At 38.0% G+C, this 19,289-nt stretch overlaps 1 protein-coding gene across 3 annotated transcripts; it reads right to left on the bottom strand.

Moving 5' to 3' along the window:
- Positions 1 to 1,716: 1,716 nt before the first annotated feature.
- On the bottom strand, positions 1,717 to 18,731 carry LOC309491852 (protein argonaute-3-like; the record flags this gene model as incomplete). Of its 3 annotated transcripts, none has more annotated exons than XM_082190873.1 (14): positions 18,164 to 18,731; positions 9,914 to 10,085; positions 9,628 to 9,748; positions 8,342 to 8,550; positions 7,986 to 8,122; positions 7,536 to 7,670; positions 6,528 to 6,615; positions 6,188 to 6,335; positions 5,856 to 5,975; positions 5,584 to 5,706; positions 4,085 to 4,218; positions 3,808 to 3,992; positions 2,431 to 2,590; positions 1,717 to 2,302 (listed from the first exon to the last, which is right to left on the bottom strand). In XM_082190873.1, the coding sequence occupies exons 1-14, from the start codon at positions 18,180 to 18,182 to the stop codon at positions 2,119 to 2,121; spliced, it is 1,935 nt and encodes a 644-aa protein (XP_082046999.1). In that variant the 5' UTR covers positions 18,183 to 18,731. The 3 variants fall into 3 exon arrangements, with proteins under 3 accessions (XP_082046999.1, XP_082046998.1, XP_082047000.1); XM_082190872.1 differs by having other exon boundaries at positions 1,718 to 2,302; positions 5,563 to 5,706; positions 18,164 to 18,730; XM_082190874.1 differs by lacking the exons at positions 1,717 to 2,302; positions 2,431 to 2,590; positions 3,808 to 3,992 and having other exon boundaries at positions 4,081 to 4,218; positions 5,563 to 5,706; positions 18,164 to 18,725.
- Positions 18,732 to 19,289: the final 558 nt, after the last annotated feature.

Raw genomic sequence — 19,289 nt, 5'->3', positions numbered from 1 at the left:
CAAGCCATTTCACTCTTCCGACTTTTAAATATCCACATCTGTTCGACAATTTTCAGGTCCCTTATTATTATACAATTTGAGATGTTGCAAATTAGTTTTTTCACAAATGTGTATGATGTAGTGCTGTCAAACGATAAAAAACAAATTAACTGCTTATTTTTCTGTAATTAATCACGATTAATCGCACCCAACATTCAAGTTGTTAATATTTTTTTTTATATTGTAATAATTTCACATTTAAACTCCAAGTGAATGTAGAAAGAAACAACATAAAGACAGCAGCCTTTATTTAAAATATTTGTTTAACAGCATCTTTTTATGAAAGAAGGCATCACCGATACCAATACTTCTAATGATGTCTCTATGAAATTGATTTTTTTTTCTCAATTTTAGCCATTTTATAATTTAGGCCCAGACAGAACAGTTCAGATGTACACTTGCCCTGACAAAATGCACAAAAAGTTATTGTTTTTCACAATCTTGTAAACAGTGTTTTAAGATTTTCAGGTGGGTCTAACAGGTAGGATAAAGAAATTGGATAAAGTTATCAAACACTTTTGAAACACATTCTTCACTGCATAAATGATAAATTAAACATAGATTAATCTTTAATAAAGCTCTTTTGTTCTTTGATTATTCTTAATTATCCTTAAAGGGACTATGTGTAGCTTTTTAGGTATTTTATTATCTAAAATCAATTTTTTTATTCATAAATATGCCCTCATTGGTGTACAAATACCTATGCCAATGATCAGACTAATCCTCGTAAACGAAGAATTTATTATCTTTATATACATGGGACGGGTAAGTCCACGGAGGCTTCCATGTAGTTCCGCCATCTTGAAAAACTATAATAGCAGAGAGGGACAAAAAGTACTAGGCCAAGGCGTTTCCACAACGCGTTTTCTTTCAGAGCCAGCGTCACGTGACTGAAGCCAGCAGAAGCGGAGGAGCAGAGCAGAGAGAGGCGCTTGTCACTGCCGCGGCAAGTTTAAAAGGATGCACACTGCACGATTATTTATACACCGTTCATTCATACATATGCTGAGTCACAGGATAAGGAGTCCTTGTCGTCGAAAAAGTCCAAAATAGACCGTAAAAGGAAACGTGACCGGAGATTACAAAAACAAGGGTTAATGTCGGGATAGCTAATGCAGGAGAAAGCTTTCAAAAGAGACCCTGAAGTTGCCTGCTTTCTTCTCGACAGGTAAGTCAATGTTACGGTCTTAATTACAAGCTTTTTTTCATTGCTTGGTTGTGTACTTTATTATATAGACAGTCGAACATTTATAGTTAAAAGTTAAACAGGCTCTTTGATGAATAGCAGCTATTGAGTAAAGGAACGTTAGAGAAGGCTCTGATGATGATGATATCTAACAATGCACATACTTCAAAAAATATAACGAGTAAAGGCGGCATTACTACTAATTACCATAGTTAATGTTTTTCACAGTCAGTAATTGATAACTGTAACATTCTTTTTTTCGTTGTTTCAAGTTTCAGTTTGTTTTAAATAACAAACCTGTTCACCCGATGAAAAACTCGAAGTGCTATTATAAGACATCCTGTCATAGCTTTTTGGTACATAACGGCAACCGTAGATGCAACGCGCATTTGAAAAAGTGAGGCGCTGGAGCGCATTATTCGTTTGAATGCAAAATACAATTTCACCACTAGATGGGAGAAATTCCTACACACAGTCCCTTTAAATCCTTAATATTTAGCTGTGACTTTAAGACCTGACGCACATCACGTGGATCTGACACGCATCTCTTTACATTCATTTAAGACTTCATTTAACTAATTTAAGACTGCTTGTTAGTATACCCAACAAAACGGGCCTTTTTGCATAATGTTGTGTGTTTTTGTCTGTTCAAGCGCTGTCTGAAGCGGCTTTCTGTGCGCTCGAGTCAGATTCAGATTCAGATGTGGTACATGGCAGTAATGCACTGCGTTCTCTTTTGTGTCTTATCGCGCTTGAATGATTTAAAAGCATTTGCAAGAATAAGAACGTGGTCATATAATGTAACACCAGCCAAAGGATGATGGGTATAAAACGGCGTATAATTGTGTTAAATATTTTTAACGTGTTAAACTGAAAAAAATGTATCGCATGCTTCAACGAGTTAATTTTGATTGCACTGGTATGATGTGATGAAATTGTAAAGTATCTGATATGAAAGGTGTGTATATGTGGTCTGTCTTTCTCACAGCTGCAATGGAGGGTTTCTTTCCATCTCCTGCGGGCGGATGAGTGACATCAGCTCCCAGAAAAATGACGGGCTGGTGGAAAACAGATGGGCTAAAAAACAAACAATATAAATGCACACAAACAAGGTGTTTAGTACATTTAAGGAAAGTGTGTCCCAACCAGAGAATTAAGTTTTCAGTGAAATGGAACGGACTTAATTCACTTTCGATTTCTCTTACCGCTGATGGGGCACCAATATGTTGTTGATGCCGCCAAGTTTGACATTGATCTTGAGACACAGGTTGGAGAGGGTCTGAGGGGAGGTCTTCACCACATTCTTCACCTGAACGCACTGAGTTGCCATTCCTAGAAGAGTGTCTCCAACACGTTTCACTTCCGCTGGAGAACGAGAGCACAGACTTCAGCGCAACAGCCAGCAACTCAAAGAATATATCATGGGAAAATAAACACCAAATTTAAATCATTTAATTTGACAAAAACGAAACAAAAACAAGATGGCGCCGAGTATGACTGACGTGTTACAAGTTCCAAACTAGTTTGGCAGTTTTTCGCGTTGGAGGTCAAACTGTATATTGTTTACTACTTGTATACGAGTCCCTTAACATGTATACTGTGTATATTGTAATTTGTAAATATTGTTAACTGTACATGTGTATATACCATATACTTGTTATCCATACTGCTATGCTGTGGCGATTGCACACCTGTGTTCAGGGTGTTGTACGAATAATTTGATTTGACACAGGTACAGACTACAATATGTTGAACTGTTGCACACATCTGGGGTGTCAATTATACAAACAACAAATTGTTTGTGCATCATCCTGTATAATACTGAATCATATTTCATTACAATATATTATTACATATTTTACATAATTATACACTACCATTTAAATGTCTGGGGCCAGTACATTTTTTATTAAAAGAAATTGATCATTTCATTCCGCAAAGATGCATTAAATTGATCAAAACTGATAATGATAATGAAAAATTCCAATTCAAATAAATGTTGTTCTTTTGAACTTTCTATTCATTAAATAATCCTGAAAAAATGTATCATGGTTTCAACAAAAATATTAAGCAGCACAACTGTTTTCAAAATTAATAATAATAAGAAATGTTTCTTGAGCACCAAATCAGGATCATGTGACAATGAAGACTGGATTAATGGCTGCTGAAAACTCAACTTTGCCATCACAGTAACAGTAACAAAAAATGTTAGAAATACATTTTAAAATTGTAACAATATTATTGTACTTTTGATCAAATAAAAGCAGCCTCTTTGAGCATAAGAGACTTCTTTCAAAAACACAAAAAAATATTACCAACCACAACATTTTGAACAGTAGAGTATATATTTTTTTGTTGCAACCAGAAATATTAAATATTTGCTGTAAATATATTTTTTTTACTAACAGGTGCATGAAAAATCCTTAAATAATGGTGCAAATGCATAGTTGAATAAGAGGTTTGATATTGATTCACAGTAAAAAGTCATAATTCAAAGAAAGATTCATGCCACTAATCTAATCACGAGGTCTTTAGGAAGTTGATGACTTAAAAAGTGCCTGCATCTGTCCCTATATAGTTACCATAGACAGGAGTTTTCCCAGGCAGTATGACGATGATGAGTTGTAGGCCAGCGTAGGTGTTTTTCAGGTGACGGAACATGGGCTCCACATTATCTGCTCCCTGAGCGTATTTGCAGAAACATGGCTGGCCTTGTATGGGCATCCCTGCATCCTTAGAGATCTTCCGCAGCTGGTCTGTAAAGCCCCTGCAAAATTAAAAAAAGACAATTTCATTTCGGTTTTAATTCCAGTAAAAAGTAGTGCTTTGCTAATGACCAAAAGATGGAGAAAGCTTTACTTGAGAACTTCCTCTCTGCATTGTCTCTGAGTGGCAAAGCAAGCAATGGCCCACATCTTGATCTCCACACCAGTGTGAAACTGCTTGCCTCTCATGTCCCACACGCCATGGCTTGGGGTGGCTACTGTACGATTCTGTAACACGTGTATACAAAGGTTGTCTTAATTTACTGAGATCAAATAGTGTACAAACTTAGACGCTATAGGATCTAAATGTTATGGTGAACTTTAGAGTATATAATGATATAAAAGCTGGCAAAAAAAGTTCTCACTTTGGGATCTTAAAGTGATAGTTCTCCTCAAGTCATTCAAAACCGGTATGAATTTCTTCAATGGGGCTCATCAACTGTTAGGTTACTCATATTCTTCAAAATATCTTCTTTTGTCTTTTAGCAGAAGAAAGAATTTCATACAGGTTTGGAACAACTTGAGGGTGAGTAAATGATGAACTATCCCTTTAAAGCAAATGCTAATTGTTGGTTTAGACTGAAAAATATTGAACATTGAAAAATATTTTTTAGTATCATACAAGTTAAATAGTTCAAGCTCAAAGAAGTAATGATCGTTTACTCAAAATCTTGAATTCCCTTCTTCTATGGAACACAAAGGGATTTTTAAAAGGCATGTCAAACACACAAAAAAGGCCAAAATAACACCATAAAAAGTCTAGACAACATTATTCTAAGTCTTGCTTGACAGCAATAATCACCATTCACTTCCACTGCAATAAAAAAAAAGCAGCTTAGAAATTCTGCTTTGAATTTGTTATTTTGTATTCCACAACAGAAAGTTTGCAACGACATGAGGATAAGTTACTTAAAATCATACAAAATCAAACATTAAATGCTATGTTAACATTGCAATAAATAGCTACACATATTCACACTAAATCACACATAACACACAATAAAAACACACATAAGAAAATGAGAAAATAAATTGTATTTTCCAAATGCAAAGGAAAAATGTGTAAACAGAACAAGCAAGCAATTGAACATGAGCAACAAACCTCATTCCATTTAAAGCAACAGACAGAGCAACTAAAGGCTCGTTCACACCAAAGACGATAACGATAAAGATGTGGTTCTAAAAATCTTTCTAAATATAAAGGAATAGCAGAGTCTACACAACTATAACAATAACGGCACAGAGAAACGATATCGTTGGAATCAATTTGAACGATAAAAACATTGACAGCCAATCAGAATCCATCCTGCTTTAAAGAGCTTGAGCATCTCAAGCAGAACGCAATGTATCTGCAGTACGTGCTTAAAGTAAAGAGAACGATATCATCCACTGGAGTGGATGCTAATATAGTTATCGTTATTGGTGTGAAAGGGGCTTAACTCTCCTTAAAAATTAGCATGCACATTAATTATAATGTTAAATGTTAATTCTAGACACAAACCATACCAAATTTCTAGCCTTCTACTCAAACACAAACAAACATACGGCGCATGAGTGAAAGGGGACGGGTACCATAAAGTGTTCAGAGCTCACCCTGCCGCCGTACTGCAGCATGGGGGCGGGCAGGACGCGACCCGTCACCTCCTCCATCTCGTCCCGCACACGGAACTGGAACTCCTGCACGAAGGGGTCCGAGTTGTAGTTGGCACTGCGCACCTATGGTTTGAGCAAGAGATTTATACATGAGAATTGGGCCTTGTGACAGCGTTGGTTTTCCGCCACTGAGGATCTTCGATCATTGAGACTAGCAGAGATGTTGCGGAGTCTCTTTTCTTTATTGTGTTAGTGCAGCGTGTTGAACTCACCAGTCTGCTGATCTCCTCTTGTCTGTCCGGTGCCGAGCGGGCCGTGGCTTTGATCATGGTGGAGGTTTGGTTGTCAGTTAATTTCTTAATGCAGCGCTGGCCTGCCACAATGTTGCACACCTGAGTGTTGAAGAGGATGGCCAATATCGGCACCATTAAAAAAGGATCAAGACATCAAAAATCTTCTAAAAGGGCTGTTAAGTGTACAGAAATGATGTTCAAAAATCCACAAATCAGGGAAGAGATGGCGGCTGCCACCTGAATGTGTGGAAGGAAATGGTAGCCAGCTTCCTGCTAACATACAGTAAGTTATCAGATCTCTTGACTCTCACCTCCAAAGGCAGGTACGTGTGTTTCTGCTCCTGCCCCACTTGCAGGCAGGGCAGATGGGGGTACTTGAGCTGTAAGTTGTACTTTTCCCTGAAATATTGTGCAACTGTTCTCTCTACGGTCTGTCCATTTTCCAGCTGTAGAGGAAACCTGACAAAGTAAAACAAAAAATGAATGGGGCACTGGAAAGAACATCTTTAAACAAAACTGAAAGGATTCTGAGAGAGTTTCTTAAGTGTTCACTTCTTAACATAACAAAAAGGCCAGTTTTATTGACCTGTCTGTTTACGGAGACACAACCTCACATTATCATAGACAGATGAACAATGCATATACTCTTACGTCTGGTGGCTGGCCGGCCGTCGAGTAACATTACACACCCTGTACTTCCTCCGCATGGTGCCACAGTGGGTGACCTCCACCTTTAGACCTGATGAGACGAGAAGATCAAATTTACACCACTATACAGACACAACTGGTCAGTTTACAGCTCAGCATAAGACTAATATAGGTCTGAGAGTATTTTCACTATTAAATCCACTACAGTGAACATCATGTATTAATCCAAGTTCCAAAATATAATTTATGCAAAAATCAGAGGAGCAATTTGTAAATAAAGCAGCATTTCTTTCCCATGTATCCAAGAGAACAAAATTGTCAAGTACACATCTTTGTGTTTCCACTCAACATTTTTATGTTATCCCAAAATGTGCATTAAAATATGTAAGTGGAAACCAGCTACTGATATATAACATTTAATTATTGTTTGCAGTCTGCATTCATCTAATGTAAAACAACAACAACAACAACAGTAGTATCAGTAATATTGTTACAATAACTTATATTTAATATATTTAATTATAATAATAATTTATTCCTGTGATGGCTGATGGCATCATTACTCCAGTCTTAAGTGTCACATCATCCTCTAGAAATGATAAAAATTTGCTGCTCAAGAAACATTTCTTATTATCAATGTTGAAAACCTTTTAACAAGTTTAAAAAGAACAGCATTTATTTGAAATAGATTTTTTTTTGTAACAATTTAAAAGACTTTACTGTCAATTTTGATCAATGTAATGCATTCTTGCTGAATAAAAGTATTAATTAACAATCTTAATGACCCTAAACTTTTGAATGGTATTGCCTTCACGCTATACATATCATTAACTCCCAGGGAATCAAACCTGCAGCATGACCCAGAGTCAAACCATTGGCATTGCTAGCGTTGCACTCTAATGTTAGAGCTACTATAATTCATAATGGAGTTCTGACAATGGCTTTAGCAGTGGAAATCAATCAACATACGACAAAGAAAATTCTATAACTTGCCACCATATAGCCACAAACCTTTGATCTCTTTGGTGAATTTGACTCTGTGGGAATCGGTAAGAGGACGAGGCTGCTCATCGATGTTGTGGATATCCAGAACCTCACACATAAACTGAATCACAGGTTGAGCTTTGTAGAAAGCCGTGGCAGACACTATGGCGAAAATAAAACTCGGTCAACGTTACACCAACAGTTATTTAAATAATTAATTTGAAGGCTGAATCCACCCAAAATGCACTGCAAACACTGTAATGCTATTGAAAGTGGGACTTTCTGCTTGTTGGACCAATGACAGTTAAAAAAAAAAAAAAAAAAGTATTCGAAAACCGTTAATGTACAGAAATTGCACACTTAACATCGCTGAGAGAGAGGTCATTATTTTATCTTTTTTATCTTTAATAACCAGATCCAGATCATGTAACTGGATAAATCAAGTGAAACTGTGTTTTATAATCTTCTCTGACTTACCATCAATGTTCAACATCATCTTCCACATAGCTGGCCGCACTGATTGGTGGAAGCCAAACCACACCTCCCTCCCCCCACCCAGCGGGTGATCATAGCCCTCGGGGGAGGAGAAAAAAGACCGTCCCACTGGGGTGTACCTGAAGCGAGAGAAGACAAATAACACAGATGTTACCTGCAGAACAAACATGTGCACTCCTAAATGATCCTTATCTTACCGCTACAAACTAATCCTTAACGAAAACACTAGTCTCATTTGACTAGGTATGCATTGCATCGCTGAAGACATAAGCACTTTGTTTCTAATTGTATTAAATGCCCATTATGATCAAGTAAGAGTACTCATGGGGAACTCTTACCTCATAGAGGGCAGATGGCGCAGAACAACATCTACAGCGTGTATGGGATTGGTGCTGATTGGCTTATCCAGCTCCAGTGGATCAGACGTGCTCCGCCCGGTGAGGACCTCATGCAGCATGTGCCAGCTGACCAGTGACACGAATTTAATGGAGACCTTGAACAGCCTGTCCTTCCCACCTTCACCTGGCAAGGTCACATCCAGGTCCACCTACAGATATTGCACAAATTTACATTGATATGTTTTATTCAGACATACAGGATAAAACCATTAAGGCATAGTCATGAAAAACGTTCAAAAGTATGAGATGTTCCTTTAAGTTCTTATTTTATATGATTTTTTAAATATAAAATTGTGAAAATGCATTAGGGATGCTAACGGTTAATTGACGATTGATTAATTGTCAATAAAAATGTTATCAATAAAACTTATCGATGTTAATCGTTAAACGATGGTCGATTAAGCAAGGTCATCATTAGAGTGTATAGTTTTGAGGTGTGTGCGGCGCATGCACAAAACAAGTGCAGCAGACACACAAGGAAAAATAAAACGAGCACGCCATAGTTAAATTTTTCAAAGGCCTGGTTTCACAGACAGGGCTTAGATTAAGCCAGGATTAGGCCTTAGTTACAATAAAGGGTTAGTTCACCCAAAAATGAAAATTCTGTCATTAATTACTAATCCGCATGTCGTTCCAAACCCGTAAGACCTTCGTTCATCTTCGGAACACAAATTAATATATTTTTGATGAAATCCGGTGGCTCAGAAGAGGCTCCATTGGCAGCTATTTAATTAACACTTTGAAAGGTAGGAAATACATTGGTAAAATAGCCCATGTGACTACAGTGGTTCAACCTTAATTTTATGAAGCGACGAGAATACTATTTGTGCACCAAAAAAACGAAATATCGACTTTATTCAGTCATTTCTTCTCTTCTGTATCAGTCTCCGACATGCGTTCACGAGAGCACCACGACGCACGCAATATCTTAATTTGTGTTCCGAAGATGAACGAAGGTCTTACGGGTTTGGAACGACATGAGGGTGAGTAATTAATGACCGCATTTTCATTTTTGGGTGAACTAACCCTTTAAGACATTAGAGTAACTTTTATAAACATTAGAAAAAAAAAAATATTACTGGTGTGCATCTTGATTTGTAAAGAACTACAGTAGGTATGATAAAAGGAATATCATAATGAACACACATTTATTCATGACGTATCAAGGTCTAATTGATACTGTAAGGTACTTCCCACCAACCCTGGTATCCATTTATGTGTCTTACCCCCCCGGAGGCCACTGGTAACGGCTGGGCGGTGTAGAGGCTTTTCTTGCCATCATAGACTGGTCTTCTGTCCCCAAAGATTGTCACCTTGAAGTGCTGAACCATGGTATCCACCACCTCCCTAGAAGACATAGCAGAAAGAGTCATCATGAGTTTAATCAAACCAATTTTTAATTTGACAGTACATACTGATTAATTCACGAGTCTCTTAGTTGTAAATATGCTGTTTGTAAAATAAATAAGTGTTGCAAACAATGTCAAATTCTATATTCTCAGTCTTTGGCACCTGTTAACACGCCGTGGACACTTTTCTGGATTGATGTCCACCTCGTACAGGTAGACGTCCATCTTGGGGATGTCCACCTGGAAGCAGTTGGCCAGCAGCTTGATGGGCTTCCCCATGGTGCCATAGCCTGGCCTCCGAGGTACGGAGAACAGGGGCGCAGCCCCAACGGCTCCTGTCACAAAAATCACAGGGGATTTCCATCAATACGGGTTCTCAAAACTTATTAGATTAGCAAGAATTTCAACATCAGTTATTACCACTGAACTAAAAGTGAAAACCTAAACAAGCTCCCACAAGAAATTACGTGTAAAAGCGTGCAGCCGACACCATCATGATCAAGAAATTCAAGCCACAACCTTTGTATGGACATACAAGCGTTATTTCTCAAGTGTCATCATTGACATTTCATGGAAAAGAATTAATATCCAATTAATAATAGCACAGCAATCACCCATACGTTTCTTGACACTGACTTTTAAAAAGAGGGGGTGTTATCTGTCTGATCACAAAATTTCCTCTAAACGCCTACTCACTGGAAACAACACTCAGCATCATCACACAACACATTACAGATTACCCACACGTTTTTATACATACCATTATAGACCTGCAAAACAAATAAATTCACAGTCGGCTAAGATTTCCAAAGAAATCCACTTTTACAGATATTTATCAAATAACACACCAATTTTTTGAAAGCAAACATGTAATTTTTTTTTTTTTTTTTTTTTTTTACCTGCTGCGGTTTTTACTCCACACGTGAACAAATTAACACTGATTTGGCAGAATCAGCATTTGCAATCAAATGATGAGACAGAAATAAAATGATTGCCATTAGTGTGTGACTTGACTGCACTCACTCACACACACTCAAAAACATTGTGTTTTCATGTTTCATGGGAACATTCCATAGATATGATTTTTATACTGTACATATTCTATCCTCTTACACTAACCCTACCCACCACAGAACACTTTCTGCATTTTAACATTTTCAAAAAACATCACTTAGTATGATTTATAAGCTGTTTTCCTCATGGGGACCAAAAAATGTCCCCACAAGGACAAGGATTTTGGATATTGCCATCTTTGTGGGGACATTTTGGTCCCATAACGTAGGGTTTACCTGAACCAATCACACACACAAATCCTCTTTTTTCTTCTTTTCTCTAGCTTGTTTCCTAATCTGGCTCTCTAATAAACCTGGCATTGTATACTACAAATATTGTTGGCTCTGTGACTAATTGCTTATGCTCCTCTATTGTAATATCACTCTGGATAAAAGCGTCTGCTAAATGTCTTGGAGACATGGCACGTTGCTTTGCCCAGCTCTTATTTTTGTCAAATGGAAAACATAGCATAGCCTAATCAGAAAGAGCTTTATTTGTAACAGCAATACAGCATTTGCTCCACCATACAATGTTTTTAAAATGAACTGCATGGCATTTAGCAACAGAAGTCATCCAGCTTTTATTAATATGATATTCTAATATCGATCTAGCTTACTGCAATGTGCAACAAGTCTAATAGCAGCCACAGAGCGAATGCACAGAGTCAAGTTAACATATCTTTCAACACACTTAAATCTTTTTTAATTTTTTTGAAGTATGATTGTTTTGACCAAGTAAAACAGAGCTGCATTACCCCACAACTTTACTTTGTCACATAAAGTGACCTGTATGAGTAGTAATTCAGCGCCATAAAATAGGCGACGAACGTTAAACAACTTAATCGTAACTTTAATTGTAAAATATGCATAAACAACAAAATGGATGGAGTGGCAACAGCCAGCTGTGGCATATTAGCATTGTAAAAGCAGCAATGTAAAATGTCCCAGACTCTCTCAGCCCCATCCTGCTTCATACCACATTAACGTTAACAAAACTTTCATATATTAGCTCATTCAAGAACTTGATTTTTTGCCGAGTCCCGTCGGACTGCTTTCCATTGGCTGTGAAGGTGAAGATGACAACACCCATGATTCCACATTCATTCACGATGTCATCGGTCGTTTTGAATAAGCGACTTCTAGCGGCTAAACTTAGGCCTACATACTGTGCCTTTAACTAAGATTAAAAAATGTTTTAGAAGTATTTTTCATTAATAATTTATGTTAACTGATGAATTAACATTAACTAATGAAACCTTATTGAAAAGTGTTACTGAACAATGATTTTTTTCCGATTTTCCTGTTCTAGTCCAGATTAAAATGTAAATAGCCTATTAAGTCTTTAACTCTTTCCTCGCCAGCATCTTTAAAAAAAGTTGGCTGTGTGTGTCCCTCCAGCGTTTTAACAAAACACGGAAAGCCGTAAAAAAACTCATCTTGGCGGGGACGCCCTTTCTCATAAAAGACGAGATAACTCGTCAATGGCAGGGAAAGAGTTAAGTAAGTTAAGTATTTAATATTTGATGAGGAGATGAACACCATAGCGAATATAAAAAAACTGGATGGTTGTTTGAAACATTTATATAGTGTTCAGAAACAGACGCTGTATCCGAAATCACGAACTCTCTGAGTAGATACTACATTTGAATTTACTTCGCAACCATATAAAAGTGCGCTCTAGCATGAATATGGGTAGTATGAATGAAATTAGGATGTACTACATCCGCCATGTAGTTACTATAATGTGACCTGCCGTTGCGTTGCTTCACTTCCATTCATAAATCCCCTCCCGTGGCCTCACAGGATAGTAAAGTGTCCATTAAAGGAACACGCCGACTTTTTGGGACTTTAGCTTATTCACTGTATCCCCCAGAGTTAGATAAGTCCATACATACCCTTCTCATCTCTGTGCGTGCCGTAACTCTGTCTGACTCACCCACCGCTAGCCTAGCTAAGCACAAACACTGGAGGTAAACGGCTCCATCTAGCCTATTGCTTTCAAAAAGTGACAAAATAACGCCAACATTTTCCTATTTACATGTTGTGATTTGTATAGCATAACACGTATAGCACGATAACAATACCGTGCATGTTCATTATCGCGATAAATAACCGTATATCGGCACGTCAAGTGTCTATCAGCAGTCTAGTGTTTATACACGGTACTCGTACGGTCGACTTTTTTTTTAGTACCAACTGGTACAAGTAGTACCGTTTGAAAACCCTAAGTGGGACATTGTGTTATCACATCATGTAACAGTAGGCGAGACTGTTACTGCTTTTGTACAGATGCTTTAGAGGGGGGGTAACAGAACAAAACTGTAACTGAGAGGTGTGGAAGGGGAATTTGACTGCAACCGCTTCTTACACTTCCCAGTGTGCCGTTGCTATGCCGGTTGCACTCATGTGGCTTCTTTTCGCCATGGCAACCATGACTACACTAACAACCAATTAAAGGAAAAACAGCTGTTTCTATATATAGGCACAGGACCAATTGATCTCATAGGTCACACATGAACGTTTAATCTACAACGTTTGTGCACAAATCTGACCATGAAAGACTTGATTGTACTGTTCACACATTCTTTTTCTAACTTAAGTTGTAATCCCTGAGAGAGTGCGCTTAATATAAGAGTTTATTGACATCACAGACTAAGAGGAACTGCAGGTTTGACAGTGCTGTGGTAACACACTCAGCTCACTTTGAAAGCCGATTGTGTTGCTTGGAGTGTAACGCTCACTTTACTGGCAAATGGGTGACTGGCACATTTACAGGGGTTTCACTCATTCAGAGAATGAGACACATCTCCTTTCTCATCATTTAATTATTCAAAGCTAGTCAAGCAAACGGATTTAAAGTTGTATGTTACTGTTCAGTCAGACAGTTCTGCACTAGACAACAAATACGTTTTTATTAATGACAGACTGACATAGCCGAGGGAACATATTTTATCAGGGGGGTGCTGGGGGTCAGGGCTTGATATTGCAGAGTGGTGGATTTTAAACAAAATCATAATATAAAACAGAGGTATTTTTTTTCCTACTATGGAAGTCAATGGGGTCCATCAACTGTTTGGTTACCGACATTTTTCAAAATATCTTCTTTTGTGTTCAGCAGAAAAAAGAAATTCATACAGGTTTGAAACAACTTGAGGGTGAGTAAATGATGACAGAATTTTCATTTTTGGGTTAACTATCCCTTTAAGCAAATACACAAGACGTTGGCAGTGGAACGGGAAAAAAGAAATGCATATTTTAGAGTGCCGCATTTTTAGAAAGCTGTGTCATGTGTGAGACGCTGCAAAAGCGTGCAATGGTTAAACAAGTCCGTCTAGCGCGTTTACATAGTAAAACAATGGAGAAGTAGCACAGTGGAATGGAAAAAATGTGTTCTGTGTGAACGGCCTGTAATCCCGATGAATGCTTTAGTCAAGACCTTAATATTTAGTTTTTCACCGATGTCTGCGTGAACATGCATAAGTGTCAAATGAGTTCTGAGACATGCTGGTCCTCAACCAGAGAAGTCAAGTCACTCACTCCATGCCAGATCGGCTTTTGAAATAGCCATATATTAATTTCTCAAAGTCATAAGACCATATTCGACAACATATTAAAAAAACGAAATAATCTTTAGAGTAATTTTATGAATAAAACTGAAAAATTTTAAACATTTTGAAAAACAAAACTTTGTTAAGTTGTGTCATTTTAAATTCCAATGTAGTGAAACAGACTGATATATCCGCCAGGCCAGTTAGGCTACATTCAGACTGCAGGTAAATGTGGCCCAAATCATATTTTGTTTTGCTCATATGTGACTAAGATCTGTTTTTCTCATGACAGTGTGAACAGCACGAAACACATGGAATATGATCTTTTCAATTCTGATTTGGGCCACCTCCACATGTGTCATAAATCCAGTACAGGTCAGACGTTTTGCAATGCGACCTCAGTCTGAACAGTCAAATCAGAATTCATGTGGAATTCATCATCATTCATCACAATTCTGTGCTCATGGGAGTCACTTCAAAGAATTCTGCGAAAGGTAGTCTGTGGAAGGACAGTGATGTGTCAGAACTCATAACTATTACTATTGCTCTATACACAAGCAAAACATGAGGGCGCGTATCACAATAAATGTTTAAAAACTCTGCTCTCTTTTTTTCACATCCCCGTCTTTGTTTTTTATATTGCCTGCGCATGTATTCCCTGGCTTCTGTGGCAAATCACACTATAAACAAACGAGTAATCGCTTGCTTTAATGTCCTCTGTGTTTATTTCCGTATGACAGCGTGCTGCGTGACGTCTTTTTATCACAATTTTGCGCATGCGGGTCGGTCCAGGACCATGTTCTGTTCACACTGGAATCTATCTGATATTAGCCACATTTGTTATATCATCATCTGATATTGCCCACATGTTGAAGTTAGCTGGTAGCCTGATATAATAACATGAGAAATGAGCAGTGGTGTTGACAGTCTCCTGACTCAAGTAAACTTCGCCTTTGTTCATGATCACTCCTCAAGCCCCAGTTGGGCCGCTTTGGACCAAGGTATTTGGCAGGCCAAAACCCCCTGGCTGTTGGCCACAAGGAATCCCCGATGAGGCTCGATCAAGTCCAGGAAGAGACAGTGAAAATGCGATTGGCGATTGGAAACACGGCTAATGTGAACGGCTGTACAAGAAAATCAGATCTGAGCAATCAATCGGAGTTGAGCCCTAAGGCTCGAAGTGTGAACTTAACCTTATTCTCAAATATGTCTAAATAAGTCATATTTGGCCATTGTTATATCGTCAAAATTGATTAAAGGGATAGTTTACCCAAAAATTAAAATTAGCCCATGATTTACTCACCCTGAAGCCATCCTAGGTGTATATGACATTCAGGCTTCAGGGTGAGTACATCATGGGCTAATTTTAATTTTAGGGTGAACTATCCCTTTAACGTCCTTAATTGCTAGCTTATTTCTACAATAAGCAATTTATTGTTTACAAATTTACAAACATTTTAGTAAATTTTCAGTGCATGTTTGTGTAAAATCTTTATACACTTTGGACATTTTGCAATGACTTGACAATGACACTTGACTTTTGTGATCTCATCTTGCACAAGCCAAATTGTTATTTGGTGCCCCTCGCACAGTCAACCAAAAGTCAACTATATTAAAGCACTAACTTTTCTTACAATATTTGTTTATTATAATAAAGTCATAAATAATAATTTGATAAGCGCTCAAGCAGTAACATTGCTATGGTTACCTTTGCAGGTGAACTCCACTGATCTATGTAAATGATTTAATAATTTAAGTAGATCAGTGCAGTGAATACCCACCCAGCCCATCCTTCTATAGAGTACAACCATTGGGTTCCGGAAGTAAAAACTCCATTCACTTTTTTTCCATATGGAAATTGATTTTGAACAATAACTTAAAATAAAATAAAAAGACCATGGTATTTTCTTCTGCTGAAGCTGAAAAATAATCAGACCAAATGAGACTTGGTCTGGGAACCACATGTTCATTTTCTCGTATTTGAGGCGTGGTTTACGAATGCCCAGAGCCGTTTATTGGGCGCTATGAATGTCTATCAAATGCGCCTGTACGTTAGCCAATCGTTTCAATTATACCAGATGACGTATGTAGAGCGACAGAAATTCGACGAGGAAAAAGACGATGGGTCAAAGATTTATTTGTACACGATGGTGTTTAGCGAATATTACCGTTTGTGCAAGATAAACATGAGGGTAGAAGGTAAACGTCGAGTCTGATGCCATGTTGGATCCATAGATATAAACAAACTGCTTCGGTGTCGTCATCGTCTTGCTGATCCCTCCCCGTTCTGTGATTGGTTCCCTTTTTCAGGGGAAAATCTGGTCCATGGTGTCCAGGCTGCCTAGCAGCGTGAATAAAATCGCGCTGCGAGCAAGGCAGCATGGGGAAACCAAGGCTAGTTTAACAGTGGAATTACCCATGATGCTGTACAGAAAATTACACCAATCAGAGAGTTGAAACAAGCAACGCGCTCCAAAATAGCTCTATAACTCCACCAACTCCGACGAAGCACTGTGAAAGACGTAATTCATGTCGATCTCCCAACGCTCTCAAAATACTGAAATATTTGTATATGCATATTTTGCAATAAATGTAAAATATATTGTTTTTAAACATATAATCAACATTTTTAAGCCGTTTTATATCTCTATTTTCAAACTGATTATGCTGTTCGCAGTGCTTCATGGGATTGTAGTTCTTTCCCTCACGTACGTACCTTTATCTTTTTGTCCGATTTTCTAAATTTCAAATCAAAGTTTGTAGTGTTGTGATTAACCTTGTAGCTGATAGGCTTGGTTCATGTGGCATAACTCTGTAACCAAGACTATTTTAATATACTTATGGGAAACCTTTATGAAAAAATACTTGTGGGTGAAAAACACAAAAGTGGGTGGGGGCACTGTTGCACTCTATACCAGTCAAGACAAAGTCCTGGTTATTTTATCTTTTTTAAAGTGACTTTTGAGCAAAATAATTTCTATAGGGTCTTATATTTATTTAGTTATTTAATTATATTTATATAGCACCTTTCAAAAAAAGGTTACAAAGTGCTTTACAATAAGAACATATAATAATAAATAAATAAAAAACAGAACTATATGCAATCATATCTTGCACAAGCCAAATTGTTATTTGGTCCTCCCAGCACAGTAGTCAACAATGAAAGCCTTTTTAAAAAAACTAACTTTTCTTGAAATTTTCATATATATTCCATCGGACCAATACAATTTCAACCCCAAACGTCCCAGATACATATATTATATCTGCAGTATACATTATGAGTAATCTACAAAAAGTAGAGTTTACTTTGTAAATACAGAACGACTTCCAACTCAAAATCCTACGTGATATCGTTCAGATTGATAATAAGCATAGATAATAAGCAGTGAATCGGTGATTCAATGACACAGTCGTTATGGCAACGGACAATCAGAAACTCGCCCCTCCCCCCGGCACCTGACGCACGCAGCACCTGTGCGTGACAGCTGGGGCACAATTGTGTGACGTCAGCAGAGCAAGTGAGTCAGGAGGATCTTCCACACACGGCATATGATCGCAAAAAAAACCCTAACCAAACTCTCACAAAAATGTGGTTGCTTGCTACGCCCAAACGTAAATGAGCAGAAAATGGCTAAATCTAAATGCTTATTCATTCTCGAAAAGCAGTTAGTAGCAATTGACCAATAACTTTTGCTAAGCAATGAATGTGTATTGTACTGACGGTTGACGTAACGTTAACAAAATTACACCGAGTCAATAGTACGGAATCGACAATAATCCTAAATCGGTCTGAAAACCTCAAGAGCGACGTACCTGTAGTTCCGATTTCCATTCATGAGGTCTCTGTCCGGATTCTAGCCGGCTCCGGGGATCAAATGCCGGCTGAAGGGTGTTTGTTTAAAGCCGCTGAATATCCTCCGTAAATCGACCTACAACCCAACTCCTACCGCGGGTGTTGAAGCGGGCCGCTCGGAGGCTCTGCTCTGGTCGGAGGTCCACCCAACCAGTACGAGTCAATCAACCAAAAGTCAAGAACTCCCCCCGTGTCTCCTACCGAGTGTCGTAGATCCGTAAATGCTAACGTTACCAGCTGACAAGACTCCAAAGAAAATATTTGTAACAGCCGTCGCGAAAACAGAGTTTGTCAGGAGCCTCGAACCCTTCGCTCTGTGTCTTCTAAAGTGAACAATCTCTTATAATTTAAAGACAAAAACACATATATGAGGCTTATAGCTTAATATCCCTCACTGAGTCGAAATTGTGTCTTTTATTCCAGTCGCTTTAGACCGAGTTTGCCAGCGGCCGTTGACGTCTCATCGACTCTGTCGGTGTGTTACCGGTTTGCCTTGGTTGGGTTTCTACCATCTCGGTACAGTCGGGCTATGTTGCCAGATCGCTACGAAAACAAGCAAGCTGGTCTGATAATATCAACTCGGAATAAGCGACTTGCCTCTCCAAAATCAGCCTAAATAAGCTTATTTGTGTTTTGTATAACTGTGTTATGGAAATAAGACAACAAACCCTAATAAACCATTCCTATAAAGCGAGTCAAGCGACTTTGTGAAGCAACAAGCATAATGTTACATTAAAATGCGCGGACATGGCAACAACGAATCAGGGAGACCCACAGGAAATACCAAACGAAGGAAATACCGTCACTTCCTAGATAATGCCATTTATTTGATCCTTTTACTGTCTATGGCATTTTATTATCTATAAAAGGTTTTTGTGATTTTATTTCATATATATATATATATATATATATATATATATATATATATATATATATATATATATATATATAGAGAGAGAGAGAGAGAGAGAGAGAGAGAGAGAGAGAGAGAGAGAGAGAGAGAGAGAGAGAGAGAGAGAGAGAGAGAGATTTTATGTCCGTTTTAAAGTATGTTAAGTTTCAAAGTATTTTATAAAATAAAAAAGA

This window comes from Leuciscus leuciscus (assembly GCF_965113295.1).
Source record: "Leuciscus leuciscus genome assembly, contig: HAP1_SCAFFOLD_632, whole genome shotgun sequence".
NCBI classification, from domain to species: domain Eukaryota; kingdom Metazoa; phylum Chordata; class Actinopteri; order Cypriniformes; family Leuciscidae; genus Leuciscus; species Leuciscus leuciscus.
Note: the sequence above shows the minus strand (reverse complement) of the source record. Positions and strands in the feature narration are given on the sequence as shown.